Source organism: Petaurus breviceps, unplaced genomic scaffold (genome assembly GCF_028583685.1).
Source record: "Petaurus breviceps papuanus isolate PSGF00001 unplaced genomic scaffold, PetGlider_PUasm1.0 90825, whole genome shotgun sequence".
Classification (NCBI taxonomy): Eukaryota; Metazoa; Chordata; class Mammalia; order Diprotodontia; family Petauridae; genus Petaurus; species Petaurus breviceps.
In genome coordinates, this window is record NW_027187353.1 from 20,754,768 (window position 1) to 20,774,548 (window position 19,781).

General features: G+C 50.4%; 2 protein-coding genes across 4 annotated transcripts in view; both read left to right on the plus strand.

Annotated features, from left to right (window-relative positions):
- SAR1A (secretion associated Ras related GTPase 1A) overlaps positions 1–5,223 on the plus strand; it is a 25,915-nt gene extending 20,692 nt beyond the window's left edge. For both annotated transcript variants that reach the window (XM_069071452.1, XM_069071451.1), the window contains exons 6-7: positions 1,474–1,605; positions 2,857–5,223. In XM_069071452.1, coding sequence (XP_068927553.1) covers positions 1,474–1,605; positions 2,857–2,973 — 249 coding nt within the window. In that variant the 3' untranslated portion in view covers positions 2,974–5,223. The remainder of the gene's footprint in view (positions 1–1,473; positions 1,606–2,856) is intronic.
- A 5,118-nt stretch (positions 5,224–10,341) lies between these two features.
- TYSND1 (trypsin like peroxisomal matrix peptidase 1) lies at positions 10,342–16,001 on the plus strand. Of its 2 annotated transcripts, XR_011165112.1 has the most exons (5): positions 10,342–11,515; positions 13,715–13,845; positions 14,895–15,077; positions 15,430–15,884; positions 15,943–16,001. XR_011165112.1 is itself a non-coding variant. In XM_069071448.1 (4 exons), exons 1-4 carry the CDS (start codon positions 10,401–10,403, stop codon positions 15,645–15,647), a joined length of 1,647 nt encoding a protein of 548 aa, XP_068927549.1. In that variant the 5' UTR covers positions 10,342–10,400; the 3' UTR covers positions 15,648–15,908. The 2 variants fall into 2 exon arrangements, 1 of the variants encoding a protein (XP_068927549.1); XM_069071448.1 differs by lacking the exon at positions 15,943–16,001 and having other exon boundaries at positions 15,430–15,908.
- The last annotated feature ends 3,780 nt before the right edge of the window (positions 16,002–19,781 follow it).

Consider the following 19,781-nt stretch of genomic DNA (forward strand, 5'->3'; position numbering starts at 1 on the left):
CTAGGTGTGTTTAGGGATGGCATAAGGCAAATCTGGGTTACTAGGCCTGTTCTTGAAGCCTTTCCATCTTAGCAGAACCTACCAGAGCTTGTGTTTCATTGACATACTTTTGAAGACCCCATGGTGTCTGTAACCAGGCATCAGAATTGGATATCTGTTATTTATTGTGTTTGCATAGGAAAACTGAAGTGTTTAAAACTAAGGATTTAATGGGTTTTCTTTGCTGCATAGCCAAAATAAATTCTCCCCCCTCCCCAATTAAAGTAAAAACAATTTTTAACATTCTTTTAAAAAAAATTCTGAGTTCCAGATTCTCTCCCTCCTTCTCTCCCCAGCTCCCTCCCCGACATGGTAAACAATCTGATATTAGTTATAAATGTGCAATGATGTAAAATATATTTCCATATTAGTCATTTTGTGGAAGAAAATTTGATAAAAAAATAGAAAGTGAAAAATAGTATGTTTTGGTCTACATTCAAGGCTCCATCAGTTCTTTCTCTGGATATGGGATATCGTTTTTGAGTCCTTTGGAATTGTCTTGGATCATTCTAGTGCTAAGAGTAGCTAAGTCATTCACAATTGTTCATCGTATAATATTGCTATTACTGTGTAAGGGTTCTGGTTTTGCTCACTTCAGTCTGCATCAGTTCATGTACATTTTTTGGGGTTTTTCTGAGAGCATCTTGCTCATCATTTCTTATAGCACAACAGGATTTCATTACAATCCTATACCATTGCTTCTATCTTTTGTCAGCATTTGTTTGAAGCCTCCTGTTTATTCCACCTTTCAGGAAACTTCTCCCTTTCTTTGTGCTTATTCAAATCCTCCTCATCTATCAGGATCCAGCTGAGATCACACTTGCTTGCTTAGGCCTCTAGGCCACACTGAGCCCTGACTGCATACCTCTCTCACACAGATCCTTGTGCTTCAAGTCTGCGTATCATAGTGGTTCTGCTTTTCTGTCAGGTTGTAATGCCCTCAAGGGCCGGGCTTCCATCACCTTGAGTGTTTTTCACATTTTCATCGGTTTCTAGTGCTGGACGTAGGTGTTCACTTCATACCTGTTGAGTTAGGTTCTTGACATGCTTGTTTGCAAGGCTGTTCTAGTTTCCATTTAAGTTGTTCTCTGACAGGCCTGCCTCAGAGTATCTTTGAAGATCACTTAAACCCCATGTGTGTACCATATGGTTAGACTGTGTGCAGGACTGAATAACTGCACTGTGAGTGATGTGACTGCAGCAGCTCTGCTGCTGTCTGTGCTTAGCCCAAGGGGTGTCTGAATCAGGGACATTTTTCACTGGTACAAAGTTGTGTGGTACTAGAAAGCTGAGTTTATAGTCTGCCTAAGCTTCTACTTAATTGTTCAGTTGTCAGAATTGTCAGGTGAGCTGCTCAAGGACCATAAAACGTCAAATGTTTGCTCACCGTCCTTTGGTATTTTGAAAAACTTAACTTTTGTGTCTTGTCTTTAGGCACTAATGACAGATGAAACAATATCCAATGTGCCAATCCTTATTTTGGGCAATAAAATTGACAGATCAGATGCAATCAGTGAGGAAAGACTTCGTGAGATATTTGGGCTCTATGGACAGACCACAGGAAAGGTAAGCGAGAAACGTGTTAGGGGGAGAAATATGAAGCCTGAAGCCAAAACTTTCCTGTTGGAGAATCAGGATTTTAACTGTCTTTTGAAAAGTTTAAGACGACCAAAACTTTGTTTGACTTTGAATGTTTTATAATTCTGGTGGCAGGACTGTGTTCAGATCTTAGCCCTGTGACCTTGAACAATACCTATGTACACCCTACCTTCTTGATACAGGTGATATTTATCAAGTTGAGAATTTACAGGAGGTTGGTAGTAAAGGCAGAATTATCACCTTAGTAATGTAGGCTTTGTTGGATTCCATTCCAATTTTATTTGACAAATCTTTCTTGGAAGACCTTTTTAATGCCTAGCTAGACATTAATTTTAGGGAATTTGTTTCCAAAGAGCAGCTGTGATTTGATATTCCCTTCCAAACCATAGATCTCAAATCATGTTATACATTTTTGTAATTCCCTGGTGAGATAGATAGTATTATTATCCCCATTTTTCAGATAAGGAAACTCTCTCTCTGAGGTTAAGTCTACAAAGCAAATCAGTAACAGAACAAGGATTAGAACATGAGTCTTCTGGAGGAGTAGACCATACTGGAGGCAGTTGGAAAGATGAATCTATTGTATAAAACAGGTATGCGAGAGATAGACAGAGACAGAGAGAGAGAGACAGAAAAGGAGTGACAAAGAGAGAGAGAGGAGGGAGGGTGGGGGAGAAAGAGATTTAGAATAGTTAGAGCAGGAGTCTCCCAATCTTCTCAGCCAATAATGTGTTTTGGTTTGGACGTTTGTTTAAATCTTTCCCTTCTTTCCCTCTCCCCTATTCATACCTCCCTGACACTATTTTCTCATCTCTTTCCCACCCCCATTATCACTGTTTCTTTGTCTCTGCAAATGGACCTTCAGATGCCATCCATCCCTCCTCTCTATGAGTGTGTTTCTCTACACTGCAAAGTTTTTCTTGAACTTAGTTGCACACATAGTGAACTGTTAACAGTCTCATTTCTGAGGAGAATTCCTTGATTTGGTGATACACAGGCAGTATCTGTCCCTTCACTCATGGTTGCTCATAGTCTGCCCCCAAATTAGTAACGGGGCTGATTCTCAGGGCCTAGGGTTCTTTGGGAGTTTACTTTTCCTTATCCCTTAAAGTCTCCTAATCATTAGTTAGATTGGAGATGGATTTTAGTGGCTCCATGTTCAGGCTGGGAGACCACCAAGTTTCTAATCACCTTTTCTCCCTGTTTTGACTCTTGTAGGGAAACGTGCCCCTGAGGGAGCTGAACGCCCGCCCCATGGAGGTGTTCATGTGCAGCGTGCTCAAGAGGCAGGGCTACGGCGAGGGTTTCCGCTGGCTCTCTCAGTACATTGACTGATGTGGGGGCAATGAAAATAAAGGCCTTTAACTTCTCTGGACTGACCCTGTTCACAGCTTCCTCGTGGACTTTTCTCTTACGACACAGAAAGCTCTCCAACCACATCCTGGCATTGGGAAAGCCAGGAGCAGCCTTGGGCAGCTCTCTGCCGGCCCAGTGGTGACACTTGTTCTTTTCCGCCCTTTGGGGGGGGAGCAGAGCGCCTCCCCACGGGCTGGGCGAAACCGGCTCTTGCTCTCCGGGGCTCTCGCCTGCAGAGGCGCTTTGCAGGGGCCGTCGAAAAGAACAACTTGTCTCACCACTGTAGTTGATAGAAAAAGAAAACGATTCTATTTTTTAAAAGAAGTGTTATCAACATAATCCGTGTCCCTTCCAGCCTCTTCAGTTACCATTCACTTGTTTAGTCCAGAGTCTATATTAGGGTTGGTTTTTTTAATCTATTTAATGGCATTTAGATATTTTACAAAAATAATCCATTTGAGGCCCACAGTAAATCTGGGTTTGGGTGTGGCTGCCCTGTGGGTCACTTGGCTCTGCTGGACTAGGCAGATTCTGGATCAGCTGCGTTCATGGCGCAGTGGCTCAGTGAGGCCTTGGTGACAGCCTGGCCTTAGGAGGTGCTGGTTTGAGGTACTTTTTCTTCCTCTTGCTGCATGGAGTACTAGGAGAGAGGCAACGTCTTGGTGTCCAGTTTTGTCAACAGGTTTTCTGTAGCAGTAGATTAGGGTCATAACTATCAAAGGGGCCGATCATTTGCAAAAAAAACCCAGAAAATTGCACAACACTCAACTTGTTTATTGTAAAAAGGTTATGAATTTAAGCCAGGTTCTGCTTTTTTACTCTCTTTAATTTTCACTCCTGCCTATAGCACCTTCTTTCCTCCTTTTCAGTTACTTAAAAAAAAAAAAAAAGCTGACCTAATCCTCCCCAGAAAGCTGTGGGACCAAACCCAAGCATTCTGCTTTGTTGCATGCTGCAGGTGTCTTAAGTCACTTTTGCACACAGGTTAGGGAACCATCTTCCAGACACCTGCTACCCAGGGGAACACTGACAGCTGGAGATCACTGGATTCTCCACCGACTAAGAAGGGGATCCGATGGATGATTCCAGCAAGGGTGACTGGGGCTGAGCTGAATGACCCAAGTACAGAAGTCGGGTTCATAGGCTGTTCCTGAGATACTGCTTTCCCACAGTTTGCCCCTCTCCCCATCAGAAACCTACATTCTGTCAGATTAGCCACTGATCTTGAACCCATATCATCCATTGTCGGAAGCCAAATGCTCCTGAGATGTTGACATCAGTAAACGTGTGTGTCGATGGCTTCCTATTTCTTTAATGCCACGTGAAACAGACTTCTCTTAACTGATTGTTATCTCCTTGGCAATAATAGCTAAGTTGATTATCACGATAAATCCTCCCTTTACTGGTTGTCATGTCCCTACCACTGGAAGCTGCAGTGATGTTACATTTAGAGGGGTCCGGACTATATTAGGCCTATGGGAAGAAGGGGAGAAATGGACAAGAGGATATCTTGGAATGGGAAGAGTTGGTATAATTCTTCAGTCAGGCTTGTCATTCTTGATCCTCAGTATTTGATGTGCTAGGGTTCCCCGTGGCCAAATATTGAAGCGGTTTAACACATGGCAGATGTGTGAGAGTCTTGCAGAGCCATAGTTTTCCTGTCCGAAGGAGGCTTTTTTTAAAAAATATTTTGCAATTGATGTTATTTCTTAAAACAGCAAAGCAACAAAATGAAAGTTTGTGGGTTTGAAAGGGGCAGATGCCTTAAAGTGAACAAATCTAGCTATCAAATGACTGAACCAAATAGTGGCCTTGCTCTTTTCTTTGCAAGAAGCTGCTTGTACTTCTCTTTGTGGAGACTTGGGAAGGGCGGTTGCTTCGGTATCGAGCTATTTTTTCTCTGTAGTAAGTAAACTAGACAGTCATTGCCCTAAGCTAGGGCAACCTTCTGTGAAAGTGGTCTGTGTTTACCACTGGAGAAAGAAAGGGTCAAAGTTAGAGGAACCATCCTCCTCTTGCCCCTCGGTGTATGCACCATTCTTCTACAGAGACTGCCGAGAAATACAGCTGGTGGACATCAAAGACTGCTTATAGACGTTACTAAGAATGGAAACTTCATTATGTTGTATCAAGGTGTTTGCTGTTCCCCTTTCTGGAAAAGTGAAGCAACCTTTTGCAAACGAAGGTCATTCTGTATCCAATGCATTTTAATAAAAAATTTAAAAAAGAGCTTGCCACTGAATGCACTAATCTAGTTATGGTTTGACCACAGTGTGTATCTCATGTCCCTAGAAAACCTTGAGAAAAGGAGAAAAGAAAGGAGCCAAGGTAACCTGTCTCACAAAAGGGCCCTGGTGAACTCAAATCCCATTTCTCTAAGTGCTTGAAGTCAGTTTGTCAATAAACATTAATTTATAAGTATTAAATACTTAATATATACCTGGTACAGTGCTAAGAGCTTGGAGTACAAAGAAAAAAAAACTCAAGAAACTTTCATTCTATTGGGAAACAGTTATGACTTAAGACTACAGGAGAAATGCAAAATGGGAAGGTAGGACACTAAAAGGGGAGGGGGAAGATCAGGAGAACCTTACTTAGGCCTTTGTGATGAAGAGGAAAGGAGTGTGTTTGTGCTTTGGAGGTGAGGTAGAATGGGGAGAATACCAAGGTAGAGATGAGAGATGGACTGATGTGTGACCAATGGGGAGAATGTAGAAGGGGATTAATGTGTAATGAGGCTGGAAAGAGGATGGGGCTTTAAAAGGCAAAACAAGTTGGAGGAGGGAATGTGGTCTTACTGAATGGCACAGTATGTTATGTCTGCTTTGGGAGAGTCATGTTAGCAGCTGTGTGGACCTTAGGATTATGGAGAGGTGAGATGTGAAGCTGGGAGACATCCAGAAGCTGTTGCAGTAGGCAAGGGGAGCAGAGCTAGGGCCTAAACTAGGGGTGGGGTGGCTGGCCAAATAGAAGGAAACGGTTTTGAAAGGATATTGAGGTAGAAATAGCAAGGTCTGGCAACTAATTGAACACATGGGATGAAATGAGGTTTACAATGGTGCCTTGGGCATTAGGCTGCCATTTTACAGATAACCTCAGGCTAAGATGACTTGCCCATTGTTCAGAGGCTGCGAGTGTTGGGACTGGGACCTGAATGTAAATTTCTGACCGACGCCAGCCCTCTTTCCACTACAAGGAGATGCTTCAGTTTCATAGCACCACAGGTTTGGTGTGTTGGTTATCCTGGAAGTTGTAGGGGAAGCATTTAGGTGCTTGAGCAAAGGTAAGGAGAGCTTAATGGAGCTCAGTGTGTCCTTAGCGTTATGGGCACAAGAACCCAAAGGTTTGCTACCTATGCTCAGGTGAGAAGTGGGAGGCAACAACCTGTTAGGTTTTTAACAAGCCTCATCCACGGATAGATGTGAGATTACCTTAAAGTGCTGATACAGATTGGAACCGAACACCGAAGGATAGGTCTGAGGTAGTAAACTGGCACTTGTCTGAAGCTGGAAGGGTGATAAGGGCCACACTTGGAGAATATTCTTGTGAAGCAGGGAGCAGTAACTACAATACTGACCTTGGAGTCGGCAAGACTTGGGTTCAGATTCTGCCTCAGACATCGGCTTTTTGACCACGAGGAAGCCCGTGAACTCATCTGTAAAGTGGAAATAATTATAGCACCTTGAATGGTTCTGAAGATTAATCAAGACTGTAAAGCTCTACGTAAATGCCAGCAGTGATGCTTTTTTGAGCAATTTCATAGTATTTGTGATTTGGGGAAATCAAGGCTGAGCCATTTTCCCTATCAGAACACACCATGTTAGCACAGAGGGCTTCAGTGTCATTAGGAGAAGATCACTGAACTCTAGGGAGGAAAAAATTCCTCATTGCTGGGAGCTAGAATAGCTAACAGGACTTTTACAATTTTTAGGTCAACTTGTGGGTCTGGCCCAGCCCTAAGAAGGGGCCAAGTGTCCAAGGGAAAACCATTAATTATGGCCCCTTTTGTGGTTCTTTTGTGAAAGAAAATTATTAGCCTGAGTGAGACTTTGTGCCTTGATTATGTGTTGTGAAAATATTAAACTTCTTTAAACACTTCCATACTTCACGGGTCTGTCATTTCATCAATGTGGGTTCACCTTCCAAGGATTCATATTGCAACCTCTCTAATCCAGGAGACATTATTTGAAAGTTGTTGTGGCCCATAATTCCCCACACAACAACCAATCTGATGGTGAGTGAGGAAGTTTCCAAAGGGCTTGACTAGCCAGAGAGATGACCTGGGCAATTTGCTAACTAATCAGTACCCTGGGCAGCCAACCCTTCAAGACTATTAAGTTACTAAAAAGGTGCTGACCTCCCTGGTGGAGAAGGTTTTCTCATTGGCTGTTGAAGGAAATTGGAGGTCCAGTCCTTAATCACTATTATCCCAGGCTGGGGGGGGGGGGCAGTGGACACTAATGGAGAGTCAGGAGACAAGATAGGTTGAGATTAGTGTGCTAGTAAAGAGAGGTGGAAGGAATCTTAGAAGCCAGCTAGTTCAGACCAGTTATTTTGCAGAAGAGAAAACAGGCCAAAGGCATTAAATGACTTGTCCAAGATCACACAGGTAATACCAGGGGTGAGATTTGAACCCAAGGCCTGTGACTCCAGAGCCAGGACTCTAAATCCATCTTTTGTCTTATAATCAGTTAATATTGACACCCAGTGACTGTGTGCACAGGATAGGCTATAAACCAGAGGAGTGTGTTGTAGTGGGGAGAGCTGGTCTTGAGATCAGGAAAACCTGGGTTCGGGTCTGGCCTGAAACTCACCCATGAGGGCTCTACTGCCATGTTCATGTTTCCATATCTGATCACAGTCTTGTCACTCTACCCTTCCCTCCTGCCATGAAGCCCCAGACACTTCTTGATCCTGACTGGGCCCTCCAACGTTCAGTTCTTTCCCAGGCAATAACATTAGCACTGGCTCCCCTCTCCTTCCTGCCCTCTCTTGGCCCCTTGGTGAACCCATTCCACTGCATCTCCTCTTCCCAAGTCGCTTGCCTTCTTGTACAATTGTGTTCTGTTCCACAGTGAAAGCAGCTCCAAACTCTGCCTCTTTCTTTTTTCATTTCAATATACTTGAATTTCATTGGCACAGTCTCATCCTTCTTTCCTCTGGAGAAGGTATGTCACTATCCACTGGCATTGTAAGGATCTGCCAAATATCTGACGTGAAGGACAGAGCCCTCTTGCTTGACCATTATCACTGGCTACAACTGAACATGCGCCTTCCTATTCGTTTGAGTGAGTCTCAGTTGGAGTTGAGCTGGTTGGAGGATGTATTTGGCAGGGTGTGGAGCAGTCAGGGAGGACCAGCACCTCTGGTGTGAGGGTGTGCTGGGCCCTCTTCAGGGCGGCTCATACACCTTTGGTATACACTTGGCACTCAGCGCTCACCTGTGGTTCCTGTAGCACGCACAGTGAACACACCCTGGGTAAAGTCTTAAAGAGGGGCTAAAGCCAGGACAAGGGCAACTGGTGGGCCTCAGACCCATTACTGAGTCTTCATGTGAAGAATTCCCCTGGCAGAAGGGATAGATGAGAACATTTTGCTCCAATGGCCACAAAGGTGCTGAAGCGGGTATTCTGTGGAGTGCTTAGAACTTGGTCAGCCATTGAAGATGCCAAGGTCATCTGCTGCATCCCAGGCCAGCAGCAGTTGTCCTGACTTTTGCCCTGCCACCGGACTCTTCCAATGACTCAGGAAGAAGAGAATGAGGCTCACTTAAATCCAATTCACAAGCAAGTCAGGACATTACCTGTGATATAAATGATCCTCTTGGAAAATGAAGGACCCACAGTAGAGGGCAGCATCATCCTCCCAGTCTCCCAGCTAGGAGTTGTCCTGGGCTTTTCCGTGTCTCTCACCCCAGGTCCAATGTGCTGCCAAGGTTCATCCATTTCACCTTTGTAACATTTCTAGTATGTTCCTCTTTTCTAACACTCCCACTGCCTTGGTGAAGACCCCTATCACCTCCTGCCTTTAAGTCCCGAGTCTCCACTACAAGCCTTCCTCATTCAGCTGTCAAATTGAGCTTCCCAAAGTGCTGGTCTGACCCTGTCATCCTCATTCTTGATAAACTCTAGGATAAAACAGCCCTTCAGAAACTGGGCCCATCCTCCCTTTCCAGTCTTAAACCTTCCGCCCCACCTTATGCTCTGACCCAGCGACACTGGCCTCTCTGCCGTTCCTGGCACAAAACAGTCCATTTCCAGATTCGAGGCATTTTTACTGGCTTGTCCTTCATTCCTGGAGTGCTCTCCTTCCTAAACTCCTAAACATCCTGGGGGTTCCTTTAAGACTCAGCTAATCTTCACCTGCAAGAAGCCTTTCCTGATCCTCCCTAATGCCCGTGCCTACCTTCTACCAAAATCCCCAGCGTTTAGCAGAGAAGGTGCTGAAAAGATTCTTGCTGACTCAGTGACTTTACAGAAATGGCATTTAACGTGAGCACAATAATACGCTGGCAGGTGGGAATGGTGGTGGAGGGCATTCCACTTCTGGAATTACGGGAGAGTGCTGGACTGGAATGAAGGGCGGTTCAGTTTGGCTGGAGGGAGGGAAGGAGTAGGTGCTTAATAACCGTGTGTGGGGTTGGTTTTGGGGAAATGCGCGATTTGGAGCCGAAGGCTTTTAAGATTGCTTCCAGACCTGTTCCCTCGGTGGCTCGGAACGGAACAGCGCCGATTCTGGAGCGCGTCCTAGTTAATTTCTCTGGTAATAGATGATTTTTTTCCCGCGGTCTTTGCTGCTGTGATTGACTTGCCACGTTAGGATTTCGGTTTGCAAACAGCCAGGAAGCAGCAAGCGGCTCTCACCGGGTTCTGCAAGACCCGGGAGTAAAGAATGTTTTTTTCCATTTTAAAATAAACTTTTCTTGCACAAAAGCCCTGCACAAGCAGCTGGTGACCCATGCTCCAGGGGCCGGGCTTTGGTGGGTGAATGCTCCTTTGCCCGAAGGGCTGGGTCTCGATGCCAGCTGGGTGACCCTGGGCAAGTCACTGCCTTTTTCGGCAAATTGCGCACAGTCGCCACCTAGCCCCCAGTCTCACCCAGCCAGAGATAACAAGGTGAGGCCGACCGGACAGCGCCCTATGGCCTGCATCCTGAGCCACGCCCCCTTCCACCTCCTTCGCTTCCGTAAACGAGAGTCTTCATTGGTCGGCCCCGTGATTGCGGAACGCTCTACGTAGGAGTCACCGGACGGCTGACCAATCCCGTCGCGCATCCTGCGTCGGCCAGCCAATCAGGAGCCTCGAGGAAGAAGCTGCGGGCCTCATTGGCCGGCGGCCGCGTGGCGGCGCAGAGAGTCTTGGGCTGAGGCAGGGCTCTGTCCTGGCCGCCGGCGGGTGCCTTGAACCATGGGGCGGCGGTGGGGCCTGGCCTTGGCGGCCGGCGAGCAGGCGGGCTGCGTGGTGAGCGCCCGCGGCGCGGAGCAGGCCGAGGGCCCGTGGAGCTGCAGCGGGGTGCTGCTGAGCCGGCGCGCGGGGCTGGTGCTGTGCCACGGTGGCATCGTGGCGCCGTTCCTGCGCGCGGGCGCCGCGGCGCTGGAGCCGGGGGCCGGGCCGCCCTTCCTGGGCGCCGACAGCTGCCGCGCCGACCTGCGGCTGCACGTGCAGTGGGGGCCGGGCCGCGGGCCGGCGGCGCGGGCCGGGCCTCGGGGCGCGCTCTACTCACCTCCCTGCAGCGCCCAGCCGGCGCCCCGCGGCCCGGCCCGTGCCCGCCTGCTGCTGCTCGTCAGCTGCCCGGCCTTCCGCGCCAGCTTCGCGCGCCTCTTCGGCGGTGAGGCAGCCGAGCAGTGGCGCTTCGCGGGCGGCGGCCCCGAGTCCCCCGAGGCCGAGGCGGACGAAGGGCCGCTGCTGGCGGCGCTCGGCTGGTTCGCGCTGCTGAGCGTGGAGGGCCGCGCCGAGGCGCCTAGAGGCCTGCGGCTGTCGGTGGCCGCCGCCGCCTCGCTGCCCAAAGGCGCGCCGCTGCTCGCCTGCGGCTCCCCGTTCGGCGCCTTCTGCCCGGACATCTTCCTCAACAGCCTGAGCCGCGGCGTGCTCAGCAACGCGGCCGGCCCGCTGCTGCTCACTGATGCGCGCTGCCTGCCCGGCACCGAGGGCGCCGGCGTCTTCTCGGCCGACGGCGCGCTAGTGGCGCTCGTGGTGGCGCCGCTCTGCTGGCGGGCCCGCGAGTGGGTGGGACTGAGCCTGCTGTGCGCCGCCGATGCCCTCCTCCGAGCCGCGGCCCACGCGATGGGCCAGCTAGGCCGCCCCGCCGACGCCCGCCTGCTGGCCGAACTCCTACCCACAGACGGCGGCGAGGTCGCCGCCCCGCTCCCGGAACCCGGGGCCGCATGCCTGGCAGCCGTCCTGATTGAGTGTGGGTCCGTGTGGGGCTCCGGAGTGGCGCTGGCCCCGCGCCTTGTGCTCACCTGCCGACACGTGGCCCCCCGAGAGGCCAAGAGGGTCCTGGTGCGGCCTACCGCGCCCAAGTAAGGCCAGGGTCACCCAGCAACGTAGTCCTTCCTGATGTACTGTGGCTTCTGGGGTTGCCTAGCAACCAATCTCCTCTCTCTCCCCACCCATAACTTAACTGCTTAGCAGCTCCACCCCCACCCCGCCCCTCTATTGGTCTTTTTCTATGACAAGCGCCGTGATCCCGCCCCCTGGCCCAGTGGTCTCTTCCTCCCTCTCCTGGGCCTCAGCTTAGAAGGCAGCATCTCCCTTGTGCCCCCATATTCCATCCCCAGACCTCCTCGGTGCTGCCTCCCCTTCTCCAGCCGGGCCGCCTAGCAGTCGCCATCCACAGCCCCAGGGCTGCCCACCATGCCTCTCCACTTCTGGCTCCTGGCCCCTTCCCCTGTTGCCTAGCAACTCTATTCTGAGCCCTGCGTCGCCACTTCCAGACTCTTGGTTGTTTAGCGACCCTGGCCTACCCTGTGAAGTCCTTCCGGGGTTTCCTAGCAGCACCACCCGGTTCCCTCCCTATACTCCCTGCTGGGGGTTGCTTAGCAACTACCACCTGACTCCCACAGCTCCATCCCTGCTTCTCTCATCCTCAGCCTTTTCTATTTCTGAGGTTACCTAGGAATGTTCTGGGCATGGCTCCCCAGCCTTGCTTCCCTTGGGTTCCCTGACAGCTTCAGCCCCACCTCCGCCAACCCGTAGCCCTTCTCCCTCCTGAACTGTCCAGGGAAGTTGGCTCCACGTCTGCCAGCCTCCCACTTCTTTAGCAGCCCTTCCTCTCACCCTCCTTGTACTACTACTGTGTTATGTGCTGGTGCCAGTCCTCTTCTTGTGCCCTCCTGTGCTAGTCCAGCAGCTGGGAAGTTCTAGGAGAGGCCTTTGGGGTTCCTGCAACTTCAGGAGTACAAGAGGCCTTTGTTGTTTTCCCTGCCCTGAGCTGGGGGGCCTTTGAATTGGCTGGGCTTTTGTCACCATATCCCATCCAGTTGGGGCATAGGTATTCTCTGTCTGACAAAGGAAATCCCCAAGAGGCACAATGGCTTAGCCAAGGTTACATGGCTGGAATGCCATCCCGGGTCCCCTGTCACCACTTCTAGTGCTCTTGTGCCCTCCCGGCCCCAGCTGCCTCATACACAGCCTGGTGGGGGTGGTGGGGATCTCCGGGTGGAGCCAGTTCACTTGTCAAGACCTGTCAGTCATGCTTTGCCTCCCCTTCTGGAGCAGCTGTTTTCTTCACCTGCCTCCACTTCCCACTCCTCAGAGCTTCCTTTGCTTCCTAATCCAACTCACATGCTGCCTTTTCCCTTCTGGCCTCAGGCACCTGCTTAAAGAATAGGAAAGCAGGACGGCCCCAGTGGAGGCTTTGTTTGGCCAATGGACTTGTTCCCAGTGGGCCTGGACCGGGAGAGAGTGGGAAAAGTCACAGCACTTGGGTTTTACTCTGGCCTCTGCCACACTGGCTCTCTAAGCCTTAGTTTTCCCCTCTGTAAAACGAGGGGGTTGGATCTGATGACCTAAGATTCCCCCTAACTCTACAGCCTATGTTCTTAATTAACTGTGCTCTTACAAGTCACTTTTCTTGGATCCACACATTTGTACTTCAGCAAGGGTGAGGAGGGAGTAGTAGAGGTTTAGATGGCTGGAGCTGAATGGTACCAGAGAGGTTATCCTGGAGTCCAGCCTCTTGTTTGACAGAAGAGGAAATTGTGACTGCAGAGGAGTGGTCAGGAGCCAGGAATGAGCAGGGTCTCCTGACTTTTCAGGCTATTTTTTATGAACCACTTACCCTCCACCATGGGTTCCTCAATGCATTGAGATAGATGGTTCTCCAGTAAGATGGGAAAAAAGCGTTAACTCTAACTTGGAGGGACTATGTGGTCCCTGTTCTCTCCCTCTCCTATGTGTGAGGGCTCCTAGTAGTACTGAAGTGATTGATCCTAGGCAGTGGGGGGAGGCAGGGACCACGGTTTGCTTCCCAGCTCTGGCCCTGACTGGCTGTGGGCCTTTGAGCAGGTCAGATATGTCCCTAAAATGGGGGTGTGGACTCTGACCTTCAAGGGCTCTTCCAGCTCTGGGTCCTAAGAGCTGGAAAGAAGGCAAGGTAACTTGAGGGAGGCTACTTTTCACCCTGCGTTGCCTTGAGCACAGAGGCCTGAGTTGGTCCAAAGGCTGTAATCCTTGGGTCTTCATCCTAAAATCTGTTTCTGCCCCTTGTTTACCTCCAGGAGTTCTCCAGTCTGGGGGAAAGTGGTGTTTGCTACCCAGGATACATCTCCTTATGATGTGGCGGTGGTGAAGCTGGAGGAAAACCTCAAAGGCATCCCATTTCCTGTCCTGGCCAGCCACTTCCATGAAGGTGAGCTGGGAGGATGGGGACTATGAGTCGGAGCCTAACAAGCCAGGTGAGGCTGGTGGGCTCAGCAGTCCTCCACAAGACAGGGGTGATTCCTGAGGCCTCCGCCTGGGAGCCTGCCCTCCTGCCCCGCTGGTGCCTGGCAGGGCTGGGGGTGATTCCTGAGGCCTCTGCCTGGGAGCCTACCCTCCTAGCCACTGGCACCTGGCAGGGCTGGGGGTGATTCCTGAGGTATCCAGAGGGGGACTTACCCTCCTGCCCAGCTGGCATCTGGCAAAGCACTTCCACTCTTGGTCCCCCCCTACAAAACGAGGGTACTAGCCTAGATGGTGGCCAGGATTCTTCCTAGTTCTAGATCTGGTCATCCTTTCATTCTGAAATAGGAAACACTTGCTTCTATGATGCTTTAAGGTCACAATCGTTGTGAGGCAGAGTTGTTCATCTTTTGTGTGGGTATCCCCTGTACCTGGCACACAGTAGGTACTTAATAAATGTTTCCCACTATGTTCACAGAGATTTTTTGACAGGACCAGTGATTCCTTGGTGTGTGTCGCCCCTAGCCCCCAGGGAGGATCAGTGGATTCTCTGACAGGCAGAGTCTTAGCTGGCTATGGCACCTGGAGGGGAGCCCAGGGTCACATAGCCAGGATGTGCCCCAGGCAGGATTTGAACCCAGCTCTTCCAGACTCTTAGGGCAGCCCTCCCTTCACTGTGAACGCTACTTCTATGTTTAGATTATAAGAATGTTAGCAATCAGGCCTATTTACATAGAGTTTTCAGGTGTGCAAAGCACTTTACCTGGTTATCTCACAACAACCCTGCCAGGTAGTTATTCCACACCGTGTTCCCCATTTTCATGATGAGGAAACTGAGGCTCACAGAGGTCACAGAGTCAATAAGTAGAACCAGCATCCTTTGAGTCCGAGCTCATTACTCTTTTCAGTAGAACCCCTGGGGCAGCTGTGTTCTAGCTGCAGAGTGTGGGGCCTCTTGCTGGGAGCTGACCGCCCACCTGCCCCCCACCTGATCCTTGCCCTCCCTTCCTTTTCCAGGTGAGGATGTGCAGGTGGTTGGCTTTGGGGCCTTTGGCCAGACCTGTGGTCCCTCAGTGACTTCTGGGATCCTCTCCGCTGTGGTGGAGGTGGGTGACGTACCCGTGATGCTGCAGACGACGTGTGCCGTGCATGGGGGCTCCAGCGGGGGGCCTCTCTTCACCAGCTCTGGGGAACTCCTTGGTAATGAGCTCCGTCTGTCCCCCAGTTAGGCCCAGGAAGCTTGAGTCAGTACCTTCTGTGTGCCCAGCCCTGTTCTAGGCACCGGAGGGAGAAGAGGGGAATGGGGGTAAAGGTCCCTGCCCTTGGGAACTGTCAGACTCTTTGAAGGAGACAGTGTGCATACCCCAAAAGTAAACGTTTGCAAAGCACAGGAAGGAGGGGGCAGACTGTCGGGAAGGGGCGTCCTGGAGGGTTGGGGTAGCTCACATCTGGGTGGTCGAACAGGCAAAGCTGAGGGGCTGAGTGCTGCTGTTCTGGCATCAGCTGGACTCTGGTCACCAGCTGTCTCCTTACCCCTGCTTCTGCCCTGCAGGGATTGTCACCAGCAACACTAGGGACAATAGCACGGGGGCCACCTACCCTCACTTGAACTTCAGCATCCCCATCACTGTGCTAGAGCCGGCCCTGGATCAGTACAGGAGGACTGGGGACCTTCACCACCTCAAGGAGCTGGACTGGCCCGGCGAGCAGGTCAGGGTAGTGTGGCGGCTGCAGAGGGTCCCTGCCGAGCCTCCCCGCAGCAAGCTCTGATGTCCAGAGGGCACCGCCAGGCTCCTGTGGGGTCATCAACCCCTGGGGCCAAAGCCTGATGCAGGGGACACAGGCAGGGATCAGCCAGGGATGCCGCCCACATGGCTGCTTCTGCCCTCGGGGGCTGGGGACCCCCTGCAGTCTGCTCTGTCTCAGGAGCCAACTTGTTTGACCCCTTCCCAGCATTCTGGACAAGTGGTTATACAGCCTGAGCCTGAGGAATTCACAGGGGACTTCGTGAAGATGGCCCTTTAGGGTGGTGGTGGGGGTGGGGGGTGGGAGGGGTGGGGAGGAGCCCAGTCAGGAGGAAAATAATAATAAAATCAGCCCCTGTGAGAAGTGCTTTCCTCACAACCACATGGGTGTGTGTGTGTGTGGAGTGTCTGTGTGTGTGAGAGTATAGAGTGTGTGTGTGTGAGAGTGGAGTGTCTGTGTGGAGTGTGTGAAAGTGTGTGTGTAGTGTCTGTGTGGTGTGAGTGTATGGAATGTCTGTGTGGTGTGAGAGTGTGTAGGGTGTCTGTGTGTGAGTATGGAGTGTCTGAGTGTGTGGAGTGTGGGTGTGCGTGCGTGCGTAGGGTGTGAGTGTATATTTTACCCATTTTACAGGTGAGGAAACTGAGGCCCAGAGAACTTAACTACAATATAGTAATCTATGAGGCCGGGGATCTCTCCATTCTATAGTGGTGAAAAAAGGCCCAGAGAGATGGCCCTGGGGTAACTTGCTTGGGGTGATGCTGAATAGGTATATGAATACAGTTGAGACTCAAACACAGCTCTTTGACCCCAACATTTAGTGTTTTTCCCGGCCTCCTCTAGCCAGCTGCCTCTTATGGACTGAAGGATCTAAGGGACAGGTGGATGTGGATGGTCAGTGCTCCCCCCCACGGCAAGTGGTCCCAGAATTGGAAGGGCCTGCCCTCGGTCCCTGCACTAGCATGTCTGAGGAGTGGTCATCCAGCCTCCCTCTCCAGCCCTGCCCAGTGCTCCTGCTTCTGCTCTCTGGAACCTGGAAGAACAAGCCCCTCCTTCCTTGGGATAGCCCTTCTAATGCTGGGAGGCACTTAACGTCCTTCCTGAGGCTTTTCTTCAGTCACACTATTCTAGCAAGATCTTGTTCTAATAGCACAATTAAAAAAAATTCCTGCCCCCCCCCTTTTTTTTGGAGGGGTAATTGGAGTTGTGACTTGCCCAAGGTCACATGGCTAGTTTTTTGTGTGTGTTAAGTGTCTGAGGCCAGATTTGAACTCAGGAGGACTCCAGGGCCAGTGCTCCATTCACTGCACCACCTAGCTGCCCCTGAAAATTCCTTCCCTTAAAACAATTCACATTGTTGGGAAGTGCCAAAGTTATCCCATTTTACAGATGAGAAGACCAAAGCTCAAAGATGAGCAGTGTATCCAAAGACCTACCAGTCATGGGATCCAAGAGCTGGAAGGAGCCCCTGGGAGGTGGTCTGCTCCCACCCTTCTGTGCCTTTTACAGGAGAGGACAGCTCAGATCCATCCATCTAGGGTTTGTGTATGCAGCCTGTGCCTTGGAAACTGCTAAGTGTCGAGCGCTACAAAGAAGCAAGATGGTCCCTGTCCTCTGGGAGCTCCCTTTGGGGAGGGTTGCCTCCCTAGTGCTGGTCATTTTCCAGTCTGGATAAAGGGCGACAGTGACAAGAGTGATGGAATGCTTTTGGTTGGGCTGCCTCTACACTGCATATCTTGGACAGGTGTGGCCAGTGGGTCGGGAGCTGAGCAGCAGAGCCATCAAATGAGGTTTAGGGCATCATGCAGTATATATTGGACCGTGCTACGTTCAGACTCACAAGGCCCCTTAAAAAAATGTTTTTATTAACACCAACCCCTTCCCAAACCCAGACATTTGTTTCCCTTCTGCTGCCGCCCACCACCAGTGGCCCAGGGGAAAGTTGAGCCCTTCTAACCAGTCTTTGTGCTCAAGCAGACCCCTTCCTGTGTGGGTCATGTCTCCTCAGTGCTGGGCTCCCCAGAGCTCTGATGGCCTTCCTATGTTCTCACCCTGTGACCCCTGTACAAATTACTCTGCTGGCTCCACTCCCTTCCTGAGGTATCAGTCTGCAGGGGGCTTCCCAGGTGTCTTGGGAGCTGTCCCTTTTGCCATTCTGTAATGGAGCAGTAACATCCCATCTCCTCCGGCCCCAATTGCTGGGCATCTCCTTGGTTTCTAGTCCTTTGCTACCACAAGGAGACACTGGAAGTACTTTTTGTACCTAGGGGTCATTTTCCTTTTTGGACTTTAGGGTGTAGACTTGGCAATGATAGCTCGAATTTATATAACACTTTAAGACTTGTGGGCATCTATTATAATTTGATTCAACAACTCTGGGCAGTACGTGCTGCTGCTAGTCCATTTTACAGAAGAGGAAACAGCCTTGAGAGACGTGAAAGGACTTGTCCAGGGACACATGGCTAGCAAATGAGGCAGGATTTGAACAGGCATCTTCCTGATGGCCAAGGTCAGTGTTCTGCCTGCTGTGCCCCCTGGGCTAAGGTATGCACCATGCAGTAACACTCGACGCAGAATGAATGGGCCAATTCACAGCCCATCCCAATGCATCGGTGTGTTCCCCCATGCTCCCGCCCCCCCAACTTGGCTAATCCAATAGGTGTGAGTCTGGGAAGCCCATCTCACAGACACTAATATTATCCTCTCGCTTGATGAATCATGAATACAGAAGAATCAAAATTGTGACACAGCTCAGGGCCTAATTCAGCAAACACCGCAGACTTGCCAAAGGCACCACTGAATCACTTCAATGTGTCTGTAAAATCTTAGAGAAGAGAATGACGAACATTAGGAAGACTTGTTTCATGAAGCAGAGAGGCAGGCAAGGGTAAAAACAAAGCTTAGCAAGAGAGCCAAGTAAAGCAAAGTCATCCCAAAGTTACTTAGAATGAAAAAAACGGAACAAAGGGGAGAAAAGTGAAAAATAGTCCTAAAAAGTACAACATCCAGGGCAGTGGAACCACCATTTTCACTACTGGTCAGTCATTTTTCAGTCATGTCTGACCCCGTTTGGGGTTTTCTTGGCAAAAATAATGGAGTGTTTTGCATTTTCTTTTCCAGTTCATTTGACAGATGTGGAACCTGAGACAAACAGGGTTAAGTGACTTGCCCAGGGTAACAAAGCTCTGTCTGAGACCAGATTTGGACTAGGGAATGAGTCAGGCCCACTGCATCACCTGGGGAGCCACCATATTTGGACCCTAAAAATCTGAGTCCCCAGAGTGAAACATGGCACTGTAGAGTAAAAGTATAGGTAGAGGAGATATGGGCCAGAGGCCATAGGATTGTGGGAGCATGAACAGTTTAATATTTACCTGAAGGAGATCAAGGTGCCTTGAACTTTAACACAAACAAGTGGGACAAAGATAACATGACTTAACTGTTGCCTAATCTCCCCCTCTGAGAGTCATCTGTACATGAATGGAAGGTAGCCTAGACCAGGGTTTAAGAGGGAACAAGCTGGCTTGCACAACTGATACTCGATGACAGACCACAGTTTTGCTTCCAGATTAGGACAGAGGTGAATTTGCTTAACTGAACTCGAGGGTGGCTTCGTCATCAGTCCTCTGCCCTTGCCTGAGCAGGAATCAGTGCTGGAAAGCAGAATCTCTGAGCTGTCCTTCTTTTATGGGTGGGGAAACTGACTCCTGGGGGCTCAAGACGTGCAGTGGCTTGCCTAAGCTTGTCCGTACAGGTGGCCTTTGACTCCAAACGCAGGCGGGAAGTCCACTCTGCCTGCAGCCCAGGGCCCGAAAAGAAGGCTGGAGTCAGACTCTGGAAGGCCTTGAGTGCCAAGCTGCAGAGACTGGGCCCTATTCAGGAAGACCCTACCCATCAGAGGAGTCATCCCCGCAGAATCTGAGTCCAGTGCCTTGCTGGCCTTCTTTACCCCTAGGATGTTAGGGGGGAAATAGGAGACCGAATCTTTAAAGAAAACAGAGAAGGACTCCTAGATTCCCCGGGGATGACTCCTCTGAGGGGTAGGGTCTTCCTGAATAGGGCCCAGTCCCTGCAGCCCAGGGCGACAGCATAAGGTATATAAACAACAAAACACAGAGTTCGTCTAAAAGAGTGCACATACCAACAAAGATAACAAAGGAT

Excerpts from the sequence above, each read along its gene's own strand:
- TYSND1 (XM_069071448.1), top strand. The coding sequence starts at position 10,401 with ATGGGGCGGCGGTGGGGCCTGGCCTTGGCGGCCGGCGAGCAGGCGGGC. Across the intron at positions 13,846-14,894 it reads GGCCAGCCACTTCCATGAAG|GTGAGGATGTGCAGGTGGTT; the intron begins GTGAGCTGGGAG and ends TTCCTTTTCCAG. Across the intron at positions 15,078-15,429 it reads CAGCTCTGGGGAACTCCTTG|GGATTGTCACCAGCAACACT; the intron begins GTAATGAGCTCC and ends TCTGCCCTGCAG.